General features: G+C 41.4%; 1 protein-coding gene across 2 annotated transcripts in view; it reads right to left on the reverse strand.

The window, feature by feature from the left end:
• Positions 1 to 1,236: 1,236 nt before the first annotated feature.
• Positions 1,237 to 13,695, reverse strand: part of SLC43A1 (solute carrier family 43 member 1) — a 36,288-nt gene continuing 23,829 nt past the window's right edge. For both annotated transcript variants that reach the window (XM_026719724.2, XM_026719727.2), the window contains 10 exons: positions 11,496 to 11,588; positions 10,687 to 10,820; positions 8,657 to 8,838; positions 6,997 to 7,143; positions 6,790 to 6,825; positions 6,051 to 6,189; positions 5,786 to 5,927; positions 5,555 to 5,628; positions 4,736 to 4,859; positions 1,237 to 3,885 (listed from right to left, as the gene is read on the reverse strand). In XM_026719724.2, coding sequence (XP_026575509.2) covers positions 3,712 to 3,885; positions 4,736 to 4,859; positions 5,555 to 5,628; positions 5,786 to 5,927; positions 6,051 to 6,189; positions 6,790 to 6,825; positions 6,997 to 7,143; positions 8,657 to 8,838; positions 10,687 to 10,820; positions 11,496 to 11,588 — 1,245 coding nt within the window. In that variant the 3' untranslated portion in view covers positions 1,237 to 3,711. The remainder of the gene's footprint in view (positions 3,886 to 4,735; positions 4,860 to 5,554; positions 5,629 to 5,785; positions 5,928 to 6,050; positions 6,190 to 6,789; positions 6,826 to 6,996; positions 7,144 to 8,656; positions 8,839 to 10,686; positions 10,821 to 11,495; positions 11,589 to 13,695) is intronic.

The raw sequence follows: 13,695 nt of genomic DNA on the forward strand, positions 1-13,695 counted from the left end.
TCATTCTCTACGTCTTGGCCGTTGGCCTATTCTTATTCTACCAGTATCTTGGCTAAGGTGATCATGCAGACAGTGATGTATTAACTCCATTTACTCCGGATGAAATGAATAAGATAAATCCATTTCACTTTGGTGTTCATGATGCAGACTGTTCCAATTGCCCCTGGAAGACAGATCTGTATTGAGGGACAAGAAGATCTGCTAGGCATTTTTTAATGGACAGCAGCTACGGTATCTTTACAGTATTGCTGGTCAGGAGCAATACGTTTTTCAGAAGCCCCTTTTCTGCCTTGTAGGAAAATGGTCCAGCAGGAAGTGATCCTGGAAAGCTACTGGCCTTCCCAATTATACTGCAGGCCTCTCCCTCCTCCTTTTGCATTTGTGCAATATGATTTGAGAAAAAATCATTAAGAGGAGTAGAAAGATGGACCCATTTAAATGTCATTACAGTGTTTTTCCTCTTCCGATACATCAGGCATGAGAGCATCACTCATCACAGGCTGCTTCTAAATCAGATGAGTGACAATCTGTAGTAGTGTCATTTTGTGTTTAATACACAGATAAGAGAGATGCACATACAGATAGTATGAATGGTTAACTGACAGATGATAGATAGATGGATGGATGGATGGATGGATGGATGGATATTCTAAAGGAAAGAGCCGCAGTGACACAGTGATTAGAATGTAGTACTGCAGGCTACTTCTGCTGCCTGCCAGCTGCCTGCAATTTGCTAGTTCAAATCTCACCAGGCTCAAAGTTGACTCACCCTTCCATCTTTCCAAAGTCAGTAAAATGAGGACTCAAGACTGTTGGGGGCAATAGGCTGACTCTGTAAACCACTCAGATAGGTCTGTAAGTACTGTGAAGTGCTATATAAGTCTAATTGCTGTTGCTATCTGATGAATTGAGGTAGGAATGGTTGGTTAAAACCTGTTCTGGCTCCCTTATGGATCTGCAAGTTAAAAGTAACCATTGAAACATTACTTTTAGACATCCTTTTAGATATACTTTTAGAATATCCGCAAATAAGCTCCTTTCTAGCTTTGACAGTTAGATCCATTAAACTCTTTTCCAATGGTTACATACTTGGTTATTTTTGCACAGTAGTAAAATGGTGTCAATGGGCACCAAAATATCAAGGGATACTTTTCTTGGTGTCCAGCAACCTCCCCTTCCTCCCCACCCCACCCCAGTTGGTATTATACATAATGGAATGATGTACAACAAAATGCCAGATTCTAGTTTCACATTTATTTCCAAAAACGAAGAATATTTCTGAAAAAGGTCCTAGGTATTGTTAGAAAACGATGAAGGATTAGCATCATTTGTTTGGAAACACTCCTAACTCACCAGAAAAAAAGACTAAGCAATGTTGGAATGCTGAGCAAGAAGTGCTACAAGGTCATCTCACCAGGGAGTCTCCTAGTAAACGGATGTTTTGTTACTACAAGGCCCACCAAGGTAGCCATTCACAAGTAGGCATGTCCCATTATGGCATCCATTCAGTGAAAGTGCTATAATGTTTCCAAATGCTGCTCATCTAGCAATTTTCACACTTAGCTTCTGCAGTATGCTGTACAGAAAGGAGTCTTTGAAACCATTTCAAAAAAAATTCCGCTGATTCAGAATACTTCAGCCAGACTTTGAACAGGAATAGGCCAAATATGATTTGACCTGGCTACCATATTAGCTGAGGGTTGATGACGTTGACATTTTAAGGTTGAAGTTGCCAGAGTTGTAAAAATGAGGTGAACGATTCTTTCCCCTCTGTTGTTTTGGAATAGAATACTTATCAACCAGAGCCAACAGTGCCTTCTCTTCCATTTTTTTCCAAGCCACAACCATTGAATGGAAACTTGCAGGTATCTTTGAGTAGGCCTAAAACATTTTCAGGGTTGGTTCTAGTACATGTAATCCTTGACTTACAACAGTTCATTTAGTGACTGTTTGAAGCAGTGGTGGGATTCAAGTTTTTTTACTACCAGTTCTGTGGGTGTGGTTTGGTGGGTGTGGCAGGGAAAGGATACTGTAAAATCTCCAGTCAGAGGTGGTATTTGCCGGGTCTCTGAACTACTCAAAATGTCCACTACCGGTTCTCCAGAACTGGTCAGAACCTGCTGAGTACCACTTCTGGTTTGAAGTTAAACAACACTGAAAAAAGTGACTTGGGACCATTTTTCACACTTATGACTGTTATAGCACAAAGTCAGACACTTGGTAACTGGTTCATATTTATGACGGTCGCAGTGTCTTGGGGTCATGTGATCACCTTTTGTGACCTTCTGACAATCAAAGTCAATGGGAAGCTAGATTCACTTAACAACTGTTGCTAACTTAACAACTGCAGTGATTCACTTATCAACTGTGGCAACAAAGGTCGTAAAATGGCAAAAAATTCACTTTACAAATGTCTCACTTAGCAACAGAAATGTTGGGCTCAATTGTGATTGAAGGTCGAGGACTACCTATATATAGAATTTACTCCCAATCCAGTGAAATGCTACTTTATGTACCTCATAAAACATTTTTAACCATGTTTCCACCATTTCTATTTTTAATCTACCTACATTTTATCACTCAGTTCACAGTTGACTTATTTAGTTTTTAAGAGATTTATTGGGTTTAATGTTGCACAGAAATTTGTTTAATTTTATTGTTGAATTACTGTGTGGCTTTATTTTGTTTAGAAACCACAGTCTGCTCTTAATAGAAAGGAAGCAATATAATTTCCATATAAATAAATAAACCATTTGGCTAGGATCTACCAGTGCAAATCCAGTTGCTAGGATTTTAAAATTTATTTTGGAAAGGCCCAGGCAAAAAGTCAGTCATGAAAAATTGGCACTTCTATTCTTCTGACACAAGTCTTGTTAAATCAATGCCTTCCTACATTTCTGTGGGAAACAAACCTTGTCACACTTGCAATCAAGACAGATCAAAGAACAATATCTGGGAAAATTCACAGCACTCAAAAGGCCATTAAATTCATCTCTAGGGGACAATTCATGGGGAGGTGGCTTGTCTTATAAAGCTCAAAACAGCATTGGGGACTAAGGCACAACCTGCAGCATTCATTACCAAGCAATGAACTAACACAGCATCGAATTTTTTGACACCCCAACATTAGTTGCTAAAACCCAGGGGAACAGAGCCACAAGGGACTCCCAGGGACTGTTGGCAAACAATAATCCTTTGAATTTACTTGTAGGGTTTTGCAGTCACTCCCTGATTTTCTCCGCCATAATTATCGGGCAGGGAGGAAGGAAGTGGTGAGAGTCCATTTCCTCCCCAGGGCCAAACAATCCTGGAAAATGATGACTGTCGAGGGCTACCTAAGGTGCTACAAGGTTAGACATGGTACTCCATCCTGCCAATTCTTCATCCAAGATCTTTTCATAAATGCTTCTTGGTCTGCAATGCTTAGTGACTGATGTTCTAATTGTCTATTTAAAAATCACTGAGCTTTTCAAAATACCCTGCAAAAAAATAGAGTTTTGTTTCTATATATAAAAAAATATAGATATAAATATAGATAGGCATTTGTTGAGAATTAAAAGCACCTCAGTTATTTTCATAGTTCTCAAATGTAATGTTCTCACAGTATTGTCTCATCCCTTTGCTCACGGCGCCTTGCTCCATCTGTTAGGCACACCAATTCCGCATTCTGTTCTCCATCATCCACAACTCCCCACTTTCCCCAAGCCTGATTTATAAAGAGGTGGCATCGTTGTTCAGCAAACCATTGGCAGCTGCATTGTCCTGGAATTTCATATGAGCACCATCTTTGGCCATTTGCTTCCGGATAAGTTTGTAGCGGTAGTAGAAGAGATAGCAGGGGAGCAGGAAGCCCGTAAATGATAAGATGAGGAGGGCAAGATTCACCTAAGAATAAAGAAAGGAGGATCATTTATCTAATATCATCTCCATGAATTATGTCCATTTATGATCAGTGATAGTAACTGGTACGAAATTGAATAGTTTTGTTTCTGGACTAGCTTCCTGAAAGAAGACTGCTATGACTGCATCAAAGCCCTAATTTTGCATTAATATTCTTTAATTCAAAATGGGATCACATTCATTTATTTATTTTAGAGAATTATTTATCTACAATAGATAATTGCGCTACATCAGGGGTGTCAAATGCACAGCGTCACGGCATTGTCACATGACCTATCAGGATTTTTTCCCCCTTTGCTAAACCAGGTGTGGGCATGGCCAGCACATGATGCATCCAGGCCATGGACCGTGAGTTTGAGAGTCCTGCACTACATGCTCATATAAAACCATCCATGAATTGTTCTCCCTATCCTGCAACAACTTCTGAGAGAAAAAGTCAGATGACAAAGCCAGTCAGAGCAATTCTGTACCTTGTGGAGCTTATGTGACATCACCAATATCTCTCTTTTTCAAAACTGTAAAATGCTTTTTAAAAAGTTGCTGATATGGAGTGAGAATTGAAAATTAGACATAGGATGTATGTGGGTTTGGCTACAACAGCTTGGGGGGTGGGAAGGAAGGCAAGGGATACACTGATGTGCAAAGTACAGAATAAAAAAACTGAGAACCCAAACATGTTGTTAGCATGGGAAGACGCATTATCAGCTTGGCACTGAGCTTGCTAGAGTGTTTGTTAGTACATCTAAATAATGAAGTGGATTTCACACTGGATGTTAAAAAAACACGCTCCTTCTTCAAGAAACCCCTATCTTCATTCAAATAGCTGAAAACTCACCCAGAAGGGATCCCCGTGTAATGGCCCCACCATAGCCATGAAAAGTGGCTGTTGAAGGAGAGCAAATACGGCACTGATCAAAGACTGGAGTCCAGTCAATGTCCCAAAGTGATTGGAAGGGTACCTGGTGATCAAACATAATATGAAGAAAATGACTCTCAAAAAGCCAGAGAGGCTATTGACAATCCTTAGCCCAACATCTACCCAGAAATATCCATTCTGAACAACCACAAGTTTCTATTTTGTTTAGAGAAATGGAAATCTATCAATTGTTCAGGGTTGGGGAGCTTGTGGTCCTCTAGAAACTGCTAAACTGCAGCCCAGTCAATATGTCTAATGACGGAGAACTCTGGGAACGATAGTTCAACAACCTCTAGAAGGCCACAGGTTCCCCACCCTGCTCAAAAACTTCCCAATTTATCAATATTATAAAGATTTAGAAGCCTCGATGGATTAAACGTGTATTTAGGTCTAAGAAAATGCTAATGGAAAATGTACGAAGAAGATAAACTGCCACTCTTGTTTAAAAACCATGAACAGAATTTAGACTCAGTAATTGGAAAAGAAATTTAAACAGATGCTTGCCTTCTATTTCATTCCATTCTTAGGGAAGATTTGCTCCCTTGGGAAAAAAAGACAATAAGCAAGGAAAGAAAGCCAAATTCACAGAGCTTTCTTCTTCTTGGACGGACTGCACTGCTCAGACTAGAAGGACTATCCCATTTTAACCAGACTATTCTACCAAACTAGGCCAATTCTCAAGGGCACCCATTCTCAAGTGCAAAAGATTCCCCACCCACCCCCAGTGGCATAACTTACACAGCAGCATAGAGACCGCCACAGGCAGAATGGAAAAAGCCGCGTACCATGGTGTGAAGAATGAAGGTCACATACTGTAGGGAAAGAGACAAAGGAGGAAACCAACAGGAGTCATTAAATGGAAAACAAGCTAAGGAGCTGATGAGGGAAGGAAAACAGCACTGAGGCAACAGAAGAGCATTATCCAAGGAAGGAAAATCAGAGAGGAATGAAGAACACAATAGAAGTTACCTGCAGAGGAAGGTTGTTGATCAAGCAGGTGATACCAAACCCAACCAACAGAAGGTTGGTGGTGACAAAAGCTCGGATAGCATTGGTGAGCTTCTGGATCTTAAGGTAGCGGACTTTAGGTGGAATTCCTTTCTCCTCAGGACTAGGAAGATAAAGGAAAGTCATCACTGGTCCTTCTGTTAAGTGCCCCAGTATATCTCTACCCTCAAGCATGGGTTGCATTCTACATTTGCTGCTTGACATTTGGAAATGATCAAAGTCTCACTTGATAGATCCAGCACGGTTTATATTGCCTGGTGCATCCACACAATCCTTTATGCGCCAGTCCATCACATAGCCAATGAAGGGACAAGTGAGAAGACATAACAATTGCATGACACCAAAGATGGAAGAGTAGAAACTGACTGTCCAATAAAAAGAAAGGAGAGAGGGAATGAGAAAATAACCCAAAGAACCAGGAGAAATGTTCCCTCCCTAACCCAAAATAAATGATTTTGGAACCCCAAGGCACATTATTCTAAGCTCAGGGGGATGGGGAACAGGGAGGATAGGAGAGATATAAAATCACATCATAACATAAATGAAACTTTCATTCAGAACAGCAGAAATTCTCTGCTCCAGCTTATTTACACGCTTGGATCAACCTGCTGACCATCATTTTGTGTCTTGCACTTCCCATTCCATAACAGGAAGCTCCTGTCAACATTCACAGTGGTAGTGATGGTTCCGCTCTTTCAGCACTTTGATTTCACTAATGTGAAACATCATCCCCTTACATCTGCTCAATAATCAGGGAACACAAAAGGGGACAGTGCTTGAGCTCACAGCAATGGCTAGAACTTTTTGAAGGACATGGGAAATCTTTGAAAGGTTTGCTTCCCAGGAAATGGAAGATTTCACCTGAAAGCTTGGACAGAGAACTGAATGTAGAAGTCCTTTATCAGATTACATTACACATATATTTTGAGAGACCTATCTTAGCCCCAGGCAATTAAGGCTCCTGCCTGTTTTCTCGGCTTTATCCTCCAATTCTTTTGGCACTGGAATAAAAAGGAAAGAAAGAAAAAAGGCCACATCAGATTAAGCAGATTTTCTTTTCAGGATAGAACTTTCAACTAGAAGTTCACTAAGCAGGAAGAAATGTCCTTCCTCCCATTGCTTCCTTTTTTCTCCTGCATTGCTTCCAGGCGCCCCCGCCCCATTGAGCTCACCTGGGTCCACGCCACCCGTCACCTGGAACTCCAGCATCTTGTTCATGGCTGCCATATAGAAGATGATACGCAACTGGGTCATGCCCATTAGGATGAGGCTCCACAGAAAGATGGGAGAACAGACACTGTGGCAGAAGGGGATGGAGCCTGCATCCAAAAGGGAATACGTGGTGGTGATTAGAATGCTTTTCAGGCAAACAAATGGATATCCTTTCCATTTACGCTTTACTTACTAGGAAGGAATTGGATTGTATCTTTGGATTTGATTCCCTGTAGGGTGCTTTATGACTATATGGCCTCAGAGAAATGGTACGCAGTCCCAGCCAATCTATTTGGCATCAGACCAAGAAAGCTGGTCTAAACAATCCTTTCTTAGCACTCTGCTTTTCAACAAGGCAGTAAAGATTCACCTCAGGGCCAAGAGATTATGATCTCTTAGGAAGAGACCTGGTGATTTCTGCTGGTCAGGTTATATACGCAGTACTTCGGGAGGCTTTAACAGAAGGGCAGTGATGCTTAAAGCAGGGAGTCCTCACTGAACAACTCCCCTGTTTAGTGACCATTTGAGTCATAATGGCATGGAAAATGTAACTTTTTGACCGGTTCTTTGCACTTGTGACAACTGCAGCCTCCCTATGATCACGTGATTCACATGGGGCACTTCGTAACCAGAGAGCATTTGCAACCAATGGAGTATCCCATGGTCACGTGATCACCCTCTGCACACTTCACAACCGACTTCTGGAAGAGTCAATGGAGAAGCCAGCAGTAAAACCGTAGTTGGGATCACATGATGTTTTGCTTAATGACTGTGTCGCTTAGAGAAGAAATTGCTGGTTCCAACTGGGATTGTTAAGTCAGGCTGTCTACAAGCAGAGAGAATTTCTGTTTCACACTGTTTGTATCTTAACCAATTCAATAAATCTTTTCTGTTGTTTGTAAACCTGGATTGAATTCAAGCTCCACAAAAGGTACTGGCCACATAACTTCCCTGTTTACAAGTTTCTCTGTTTCCCTGGCTGATCTTCTAACCTTCTAACTGCTACAGAAAGTGCTAGAAACCTAGAGAGAAAAGACTGTGTTCCTTTAAGAGAACAAGGCAGAGTTAATTCAACACCTTTTTTTTGTTTTTTTTGTTGGTTTGCTTGATGGCTTATTTGTATGGTCAAAATAACTGTAGTTGGACTAGTGATCCATATCATTCCTACTTCTATCCTGAATTTTGTTGTTTTCTTTCTCCACTCACCGCTGCCCAGGAGGAGGTGTTTCCCTCTAAAATTAGGACTGAAGCCAACAAGCAAAAATGCTGGCACTGTCTCCTGCCAACAGATGGAGCCAGATGCCAGGGCCTGTCCTCAGCTGTGGCAGCCACAGCTAACAACTCCTCCTAATGCAACAGGCCCAAAGTTGGAGAGGGAAGGAACAGCTGTGAGGGAAGATACATCTTAGTGACTAATCTACAAACTGCAGAAGTTCCCATTTCTTAGGAAGGCTGGTACCAGCCCGCAAACCCCCAGTAGCCTTTCCGGAAGCAGCCTTGCAAGTCAGGCACATGACAAATCAAACTGCAAGCTTTGTGGAAAAGGCCCTTGCCCACATCCTCTCCCTGCCCAGCTTCTCTCCCTGAACTGAGGGACGGCGAAGCAAGAGGAGGACTCACGCTGGGCAGATTTGGTGGGCCCTTGGCAGAGGTCCTGCACTGATGGGTAGAGTGCCTCTTTGCCCTTCTCCAGCTGCGGCTCCCTCTGGCTTAGCCGCTGCCCCACCGCCGTCACGTGCATGTAGAATCGGTCACCGGTCACCTTGTGATCTAGAGCTAGGCTGCTCAGTTTGATCTTCTTCCTGTTTTAGGGATAAAGGATCAAGGAGGAGAGGGAGGAGGAGGAGAGATAGAGTCGGACACACACACTAAACAAAGCCCTTACGTGAACTCTTTGGCTTTTGGTAGTCTCTCAAGTGAACCCAGCCCTCATGAGTTTTATATATACAGTGACCAACTTTTTATTGGGAAAAATAGAGGACAAACTCGAAAAGGGGGAAAATCTGAAAGGTCTGTAGAGGTTAAAAAATGTTTGTGTTTATAATATAGCTTTACAAGGGAAAATTTAACAGCAAAACAGAGAATGTAAATAATTAAACAAATCTAAAACATTTCTGAAATAAAGGATTGTCATTTCTAATTAAGGACATAGGACCACTGTAGTTAAAAAGTAAAGTAAATGGATTTTGTCTTAATCACATAAAACACTGCTTGATTAATACACTACAATGATGCAAATTGTGGTGTACACATAATGTATGACTGTGTTCAGAAATGATCCTGCCAAGGTCACCTCATATTAGCTAAAACCAAGCCGAGCCTTTTTCTACTGCACCTGATAAAGGAGGGTTTTCCCTCCCTTAATTTCTGCTACTTGGCAGAAAACAGAGGTGAGGAAAGGACAAGAGAGCCTGAAGTACAACAGAACATGAACCAGGAGAGCCTGATGGGACCCAAGCCAAATACAAGCGGTGCATTAGGGAGAACTTCAAGACTTGGGGACTATTCCAAGGGAAAGCAAGCCTCTCTTCAAACTCTTGAGAGAAGTGCCTTGGGGTTGAAAGGAAAAGCTGAGCCAAGACTGGCATCAACATCTGGCACCTTTAGGAACCTGCCAGGGATTGGATGGGCTGTACTGTGCGTCTTTCAGGAAGAATGCCAGGTGTTTGGATATGCCATCTTTTTCATCTCCCCCCTGAGTCTCTGACCCAGGGACGATTACAGAAGTAAGAATCACTTTGAAAGCCTCCCCAGCATGCCAAGCTTTCTGTTCATCATCAACCAACCAGAATATAGTCAAGTAACAAGTAGCAAGCCAGTTTTCTGCAATACATGCTTAACAAAGATCACAGGTGCTATTCAGCAGGTTCTGACCAGTTCTGGAGAACCGGTAGGGGAAATTTTGAGTGGTTCGGAGAACCAGCAATTACCACCTCTGACTGGCCCCGCCCCATCTATTCTCTGGCTCCTGAGTCTCAGCTGATTGGCTGGGTCTTCTTTTGTTGCCCTGCACAGGAGAATGGAGCTGGAAAGCAGGTTAGTGGGGTGGGGAGGGAATGGGGATTTTACAGTATCCTTCCCCTGCCATGCCCACAGAATCGGTAGTTAAAAATTTTGAATCCCACCACTGACAAAGATGTACATTTTAGCAAAAGGTAGAAGAACTTCCCAAAATCAAGCCAACATAGGGCAGGAAAGCCATGCCGTCCGAAGACAGCCAAAGCAATTTAGAAGGAAACAAAGTCTGCGAAGGAAGCTCCACAGAATCTGATACATTTCTCTTTAATAAGATACTAAAGCCGATACTTAAGATACTAAAGCAGAGAATGCTGACCCTGACAGGCAAGAAATTGCAAATCAGCCCAACTTCCATTTAGTGTAATGTACTGTAACTGTCCACAAGCTGATGTGCTCTTGAACTCCCAAAATTTCTAATGAACAAGGCAGATAGGTATAAATTAAGGGTAATAAATACAGCACATCTGATGGGGATAGATTGGTGCAGTCTCCACAATAAGGAAGTAGAAGAGCCACAATATAAATTCTTGAAAATCATCATTCTTGCACTCTGCTTATCAGGTGGTTTACCTGTAGAAAATAGGTACAGTTTTGATTGGTTAGAGCTACATTGCCATGCAATTCCTACTTACGTATAGTTGGCCTCTTCTGGAGCTGGGAAGGACTCCTTAGGCCAGTTGATCATGCAATTGAGGAAGATGAGGCAAGCCAGGCCTGACCAGACAAGCATGATAACGATAAAGGAAACTCCGGCATCATAGATCAGCTAATAGCAATAGGACAAGAGGCAAAAAAAATGTGCGGAATGGTGAAAAAAAGCCACCAAGAAAGGATAGGATGGCTTTGGACATTCCAGTAAGTAGACATAGAAGAGGCTGATGAATTCTCTAATATCTATATAGAAAGTAATTCCTGTGGGTTCTGTGCACACAGTTGAGAATGTGCATCCATCTCTTCACCTAACTTGGGAAGCAATGACAGATGTTGTCTATGGAGATTCTCAATCATCCAGGTTGTCCCAAAAGTGTTTTTCCAAAGAAAACTTCACTTTCTTGTTTTTTTTCCTTGAAAACATTTTGCTTCTCATCTTCAGGACTGAATAAACTTCTTGGATGAAGGAAAAAATGTTTTCAAGGAGAAAAAAAAAACAAGGAAGTGCAGTTGCCTTTGAAAAGCACCTTTGTAATGACAGATGATATGTCAATCAGGCCTGCTTTTACCCTCCCTTCCTCTTCCCAGTAGTAGAATATCTTTTGCAGGTAGATCACACACCTGAGATTCCTCAAGTGTCTTTCTCTCAGCCTAATGGAGAAAAGCTTTCTGTCTCATCAGCCAAGAGAGAAGCATGCAGACATACAACCCACAACTGCCTTTGACTCTCCAGATCAGGAATTTGGGGTTAGGATGTTCCTTGCTGCATCAATCTGGTTCTACTACATACCTTAACTCCAGGAAAAGTAACAGCAGAAGAAGCATAAGAGCCAATCAAGAGGGCTATGAAAGTAGAACGCAAGTTTCCAAACATGTTGGGCAACTAAAGAGATACAAAAAGAAGCAACAATAAACAGAAATATACTTCCTAGTCTGGTCCTTTCGAATTACTCTCTTTTAGAGTCTTTTATTTTCTGTAGATTATAACAAGTATCTTCAGTACTAAAAAGCTGGATCGTTCATTGTTTTCCATATTCTCAGCTAAATCATTCCCACTTCTCCATCTAAATTCTAATTTCCCATCAAACCACATGCATTATCACTGCCTAACAATTTGCAGTGCACAGTTTCACTTGTGTATTCAGAAGCCAAGACCCAATGAAGTAAGTAGCCTAGGATAGTAGCATTAACTAATACAATGTTTATTTTATTTTAAAATTATATGCCACTTCCTTAAAAACCTCAAAGCATAAAAGCCAGCAATTAAAACAGTAATATATTGTTTAAAGCAGTGGGTCACCAACTGGTAGGCTTTGAGAAAATTTTGGTGGCCGCAGAGAAATCTCACCCCCAGAGAACCCTCCCAAAGCAATTAATCCAGGCTGTGCAAAAACAGAAGGCTGCGCCACCCACATGGCCTACAGGAACGCTCCCTGCCCACTCACTCCTTACCTGGCAAACTTGCCTGCTAAAATTGTAAATTTTTCCTTTTTCCGACCATCATCTGTTCTGCTGTGCCAGGAGATTTAGATTAGCTAGGAAGCAAGAAATGGTTGGATTTCTTGCTTTCTAGCTAGTCTTTAGATCTTCAGCTCTGTCTCCCTTAGGATTGAAGGTTTGCTTGCAAGTAAATCCAGTGCAGACTCACAGCAAGCAAATTTGAGAGACTGAGCTAGCTGATGGCAGATAGATAGATCACTGAATGATCCTGTGAGCAACTCAATCTGCCTGCTTTGCCTGATTTTGGGTAAAAATTGCTTTTTTTATAAAAAAAATAAATATTTACATACATAGTGTGTTGTGAGTTAGTTTTGTGAGTTAGCTTGCAAGCAAATTTTATGTGTCAGATTGAGCTAGCCGATGGCAGATAGATAGATCTCTGAATGAAACTGTGATTCTGTGAGCAACTCAATCTGCTTGCCTGCTTTGCCTGATTTGGGGTAAAAGTTGCTCTTTTTTTAAATAAAAAAAATCAATATTTATATAAATATTTATAATATTTACATACAAGCCATGCCCGTCCAGTCCCACAACCACCAAGCCACACCCACAAATTAGGCCATGTCCACAGAACCGGTTAGTGGTCCCTGGGATCTAAAATTAGGAGTTTGGTGGTCCCTGAGGTCCAAAAAGTTGGCGACCCCTGGTTTAAAGCATATTATACATTAAAATATATACTTAGTATGGTAATATGGAGCCACAGTAGTGCAGTGGTTAGAGTACAGTACCGCATGCTACTTCTGCTGACTGCCGACTGCAATTTGGCAGTCCAAATCCCACCAGGCTCAAGGTTGACTCAGCCTTCCATCCTTCCGAGGTGGGTAAAATGAGGACCCAAATTGTTGAGGGAAATATGCTGACTCTGTAAACTGCTTAGAGAGGGCTGTAAAGCACTGTAAAGCAGTATATAAGTCTAAGTGCTATTGCTAATACACAGAATCTGTAACCAAATAAGGCTGCAATAGAAGAACTAAAAATTGCAGCAATGGCATTTTAATTATAAAACAACAATATATTTGCATGACCTTGAGCTAATAATAGCTCACTTGGGAGACCTTTCCAAAGTCCCTTGAATATGATCTTGTCAGGTCAAAACCTAGAGGGAAGAGGGATTCCTTCAGATACTACAGTCCCAAACTTACAAAAGGCTAAAACCAGCAATCTTGAAGTGGAAATAAACTGCATGATCATGGAGATCATAAAGAACTGGCATGATGTATTCATATTGCCCAATTCCTTTCAATACTCTTGCTATCAGAGTTCTGTGCTAATTGAAGCTGCTGAGACATCTTCAAGGGTAGCCACACATCCAACAATAAATATTTAGAAATATTATTGTTTTGAAGCTACTATACAACTATCCAGTTAGGGCTGCGTAGCTACCATATCAACCTAAACTGATAAAGGAACTACATGCCATAAAGGCTTCCTGGGCCTCTACATTCAAATATGGATCTGCAAATAACCCTTTGCTATGAACCTGATTCTTT

Source organism: Pseudonaja textilis, chromosome 1 (assembly GCF_049901715.1).
Source record: "Pseudonaja textilis isolate UNSWEBS1 chromosome 1, rPseTex1.2, whole genome shotgun sequence".
In the NCBI taxonomy this organism is placed as follows: Eukaryota; Metazoa; Chordata; class Lepidosauria; order Squamata; family Elapidae; genus Pseudonaja; species Pseudonaja textilis.